The sequence below is a fragment of the Capsicum annuum genome, chromosome 5 (assembly GCF_002878395.1).
Source record: "Capsicum annuum cultivar UCD-10X-F1 chromosome 5, UCD10Xv1.1, whole genome shotgun sequence".
NCBI lineage: Eukaryota > Viridiplantae > Streptophyta > Magnoliopsida > Solanales > Solanaceae > Capsicum > Capsicum annuum.
In genome coordinates this window covers 26,677,432-26,682,447 of record NC_061115.1, presented here as the reverse complement: position 1 = coordinate 26,682,447, position 5,016 = coordinate 26,677,432, and the positions used below count along the sequence as shown (strand labels likewise).

Sequence of the window (5,016 nt, the reverse complement as noted above, 5' to 3'; positions counted from 1 at the left end):
GAGTTGAACTAGTGTTGAAATTTGTGTTTCTTATATATAGATTCTTGTACCCGAATACATAAAAGATAACAGTTGGGTGGTTCAAAATTCCTTAAGTGCATCAGAATGTTATGAGGATATCCGATCAACTGGCGACTTGTTCCTATGAAATCATCTCCATGGTTTAAATAAACATCTAAATGTTTAAATATGCTCTGCACAGTTAGAACCAGACCAGTTGTTGAGCTATGCCTTTACTTATTAGAGAAATACGAGACCAGAAACTAGTGTGATCCAAGATATTACAATAGCAATATATACTTGGTGTATTCCCACAAAGTGGGATCTGTGGAGGGTAGAATGTACACAGACCAGACCTTTACCATTTTTAAGAGAGATTTTAAAATTTCATATGTTGTTATCGAAGAATCTGATTTAATAATACTGTTCAAATCTGCTGCTCTATTCCTCATCTCATCTCCCTCTGTTGAAGCCATCAAAGTTTTCACGGCATTTCAGCATTTTAACTTTTCTGTTGTAGCATGTTCATCTCAATGCGCCCATAGCTGATGGCCTAACGGTTGGTCCAACTTTCAGATACTTTGTTACATTGGCTGATTTGAATGCATTGGCCATGCAGTGATAGGAAATCCAAAAAACATACTCTCTACGCATGAATTCCATCCCCAATGATTCGTAAAACCACCCATTGAACAATCTGCAAAAAGCTATCTTATCTCTTGCTATAATCCCTCTTCCTTTTATTCTCTCCATATACCCTTCAGGCAGACGAATTTTTCTAACTTCACTTGTAAAAACATCTATTTTGTCAGCATCTCTGAGTACCCAATGACCTGTAGTTGGATTTTCTCTAGTCTAATGGCAATCTCTTTGACTTCTTCATCACACAATGAAGTAGTCATTCCAAAAGACAAGAAAATAACTATTCTTGTTCGTCAAGCCAATCCAGGGACTTGTGGCATTTGTTGAAGTCTTCTTCATCCTTCTTAACACCAGAGATTGAATGGACCTATAGCCCATAGTTTTATGTCATCGAATTCATTAGCCATTAAATCAAGGTACAAACTTTCAATCACTCTTGATGAATTGAGAAGTTCACAACATCTGATTTTCCCAATAAAGGACACTACTTGTTTATCCCCAGAACTCACAGTGTTCAATTCCAGGTTAAACAGCTTTCTCTTTAACTTCCCAAAAGTACGAATAACAAGACCTAAGATAGGATTGAAACAATAACATTCAATATTTGGTACTTCGGGCAAATCTTGAACAACCATTTTGTTATGATGTACTAAGTTCGCATACTAGTGAAACAACAAGGTGATGGATATGGGACTTCGCAAAGAATGATGGGATTAGTTGGTTAGGGAATTTGTGAGGAGCATTAGAATTTGAAAGAGGGGTCCGAGGCTTCGCTTCTTGAATGTGAACTATGGTTCCAGCATAACGGAGAGGGATATTGTACATGGAAATAAGTCGAGAGAGATGAGAATGGTTGAGATGGCCATATGCGCTGAAGCGGCACCATGACTGCAACAACTTTTGAAGTGGATTTATCAGCATTTGCAAATTTTTTGGAGTAGGACTATTTGAAAAGATAAATCTTGGAATTGTATGATTGAATATATCACAGTACAAGTGTAAATACATGTGTAGCAATGAACTTTGATCGCATAGATAATCTAAGGGGGTGTTTTGCCATGAAAATCAAATACAAATTAGAGTTGGAGTAGGAGTGTCACGGCCAGAGGAGAACCTAGGATTTGAAAAGTGCGGGTGCACTTTTATCTTAAGATAAGCGCTCGAGAATCTTCCAATGACAACTGAGAGATAGTGCCGTGTCAGTAGAGGCTTAAGCAATGACGAAAGTACAAATATATAGGCCAAATATGGGTTTAAGGATAATATATAAACATTTTAATTTTTTTAAAATAGATGACTACAGTAGCTTGGTGGTTAAGGGTGGACTGTGTAAGCAAGATGTCACAGGGTCGAATGCTCATTACTACTTGTTAAAAAATAATAATACCAAAAAATAACAAAGAAAAACTTGACCCTGGGATTCGATCCCGGGTCACTTTTGCGGAAAACAACATTTAGAACCAACACACCCAAAGTGCTATGGTGTTCTATAGGGTGCACATAATTTATATAATAGTTTCTTAAGGTATAAACATGTACGTATCCAAAACTTTTTCCGAACTTAACGGGTGCACGTGCACCCCACCCTAACACGTGGGTTCACCTTTGGTCATGGCCCGAAACCTGACCCTGACTGTGACGAGCATCCCAAACTAATGAAGGCCGGAGATGTCCCCTTAACATTATATTATAACCATATTTATCATTAAAGTGCGAAAAATAGGCCCATAGTTATGAAGTTCAAATATCAACAATCCAAACTCAAGTCCTGAAATATGACATGAAAGTATTTATTTGACTTAGTCTACGAAGTCTCTAACAATATGAATAAAATCCTATACCCGTACATGGCCCCGACGAATACCTTAAAATTGAAATAAACCAAGTTTGACTTGAAAGAATAAACATGGCCCTACGAAAGAAGAAGGACTCACCACCCATTAGCTGCCGTCTCGATTGTAAACCTAATGCTGAATTGGAACGTGAGAATGATCTTCGAAACCTACATCATGAAAGGATATAGTATTCGGAGATGGTCAATACGATAAGTACTAACATGTAATTAAGGGAAAGGGGATAAATATTTCATAAAATAATGTTATAAAACTCATTTCATCATTCATAATAGAAAAGTATGGGACATGGATGTAGAACACAAAGGCATAACCATTGAAAAACTTAGTTCTGAACTCAGTAGGTTTTCACTGACATCACATAACCCACGGGCCATATAGGTTCTATACTCCCCAATCGGTGGGAACTCAGTCCATATTTGATGCAAATGCTGAGATTAGGATAAAGCCACCAATATTCTAAAGCTACCATGTTATCCTCATGTTAAGGACACCATTCATCGTCCAATTAAGGTGCGACATCCCTATGTCATCAAAACATAGGTTCTGGCTTGGTCACGAGGACGTGCACCTTCTCGGTGAACTACATAATTCCCTTTAAGCCTAATTAAGACATGTTTCATAACCATTCACCCATGAGGTCTTTAATTAAGACATTCCCATATTGGTATCGTCATATTAAGACTTGCAAACCAATCATATCATGCCAAACCATTTTCACATAAAATTTTAGACTCCCAATTCCATTTTTAAAATCCATAAACATAGCCCCTATAGGGCTTTCGAGGAGTTATTAAACCTTTTATAAGTTCATGCCATATATTTGAAAATGGAATAAACATCATAATCCTCATTGAAAATAAGCTTTTAAAATGGGTTGAGTGTCATATTTTTATTTTCATCATGCATAAGCTTAAAGGTTATGAATCCATGCTACCAAACTCACCATTTTCATGTGATACATTTGTATCTAAAAACCCATAATTAACACTTATAAAACTCTTAAAACAATAGGAAAATAAATCAATATTAAGCTTTTTACAACAATCTCCCCAACCCTAGTTTCAATCAATCGTTAAAGAACAAGTAATTAACAAGTAAATTGACACATTGTAGCAGTATTTAAAGTAAGTAGTGTTCAACATGTCCTTTTGACGAATAACTAGAAAACAAATCGTGAGAATTAACTTTAGTCCTTGCTTCTTGAAGCTTTGAGAATTCTTGGGCTTAGAGAGGATAAGAGGGGAGTTTTTAATCTAATTTAGGGCAAATCTCAATTAAAAAGAATCTTTGGAGAATCATCTTGATCTTGGGAGCTTGAAAATCCTTTCTTGATTTCATAAGATTTGGGAGAGAAGAGGGATTAGGGATTTGGGAAATTTCTACTAGTTTAGGGTGACTTTTAGATACTTAAAATGAGTTGGGGGTGTTATATAAGTGAAAGGACTAGTTTTACCTTGATTTAATAAGAAAATAACAAAATTTTTACGTCTGGGAAGGGTGTGTGTGTGTTTCTCACAGCCAATCGCGTGGCCATCGCGCACCTTGGACAATATCTCACTAAAATGATCATAACTTTTTACTCTAAACTAGGGTTGACGAGCGGTTGGTTGGGTTGAAAAGAAGACTCAAAGATCTTTAATTGGTTGGTTGTACACCACCTAAATCATTATATTCAGGAGTAATGGTCATTGGTAATTGACCTAAGTAAGGACGTCTACTAAAACTCAATCGGTAGGAAAGTTCTCAACTCAACTTTGAGCTAGGAATTTTCTATGACCTTAATTCATCTTTAAAGATGTCCCGATACCAAAGAATTTATCTTCACACTTATATCTAAATAGTCTTGAGTTCGGGTCTATACAAGTATGAAGGACGATTAAATTTATCACGACCCGAGCTGAGTCCCTAACCGCAATGGGCATCCCGAACCATGAAGGCCCGAGAGACCCATTAGCATACTATCATAAGCATAATTCATATGAAACAAAAATACAAAAAATATAATGAAATTCAAGGAATACTTGTAATCAGACTGTGTCAAGTAAAGTTATGACGATATAATAATTAGATCTCGTCTACGAAGCCTCTACTGAATACTAACTGTCTAAGTCGGGACAAGGCCCCCCGCTGGAGCATAAACTAAAAGAAGTCAACATATGAATAAATGTCTTCTAAAGATGGATGGCTCACCAACTCTATCATATTCAAATGTTCTACTGATGTGATGGACCATAGGACTGTGTGTCAGAACCTACATTATGAGACAATGTAGCCGCCACGAGGACAGTTAATACTTGAAATGTATTGGTATGCAGAACAATTCAAAAATAACATATATTTCATATAAAATAATCGGGAGCATTGTGAAAATAATTCAAGATAATAGAGATAAAAAATATGGGCATACTTACAAACTTCAATCAACCTTGTAAGACATACATTCAACTTTTTTCTTTAATTTATAGCTAGATGGTACACCCTACAAACATAGTACCCATGGGCTATATGGGTCCGCCAT

The 5,016-nt window shown here is 36.3% G+C and overlaps 1 protein-coding gene across 1 annotated transcript; it reads right to left on the bottom strand.

The window, feature by feature from the left end:
- Window positions 1-525: 525 nt before the first annotated feature.
- LOC124898454 lies at window positions 526-1,277 on the bottom strand. The gene is made up of 2 exons (XM_047412100.1): window positions 1,010-1,277; window positions 526-833 (listed from the first exon to the last, which is right to left on the bottom strand). The coding sequence occupies exons 1-2, from the start codon at window positions 1,275-1,277 to the stop codon at window positions 526-528; spliced, it is 576 nt and encodes a 191-aa protein (XP_047268056.1).
- Between the last annotated feature and the right edge of the window lie 3,739 nt (window positions 1,278-5,016).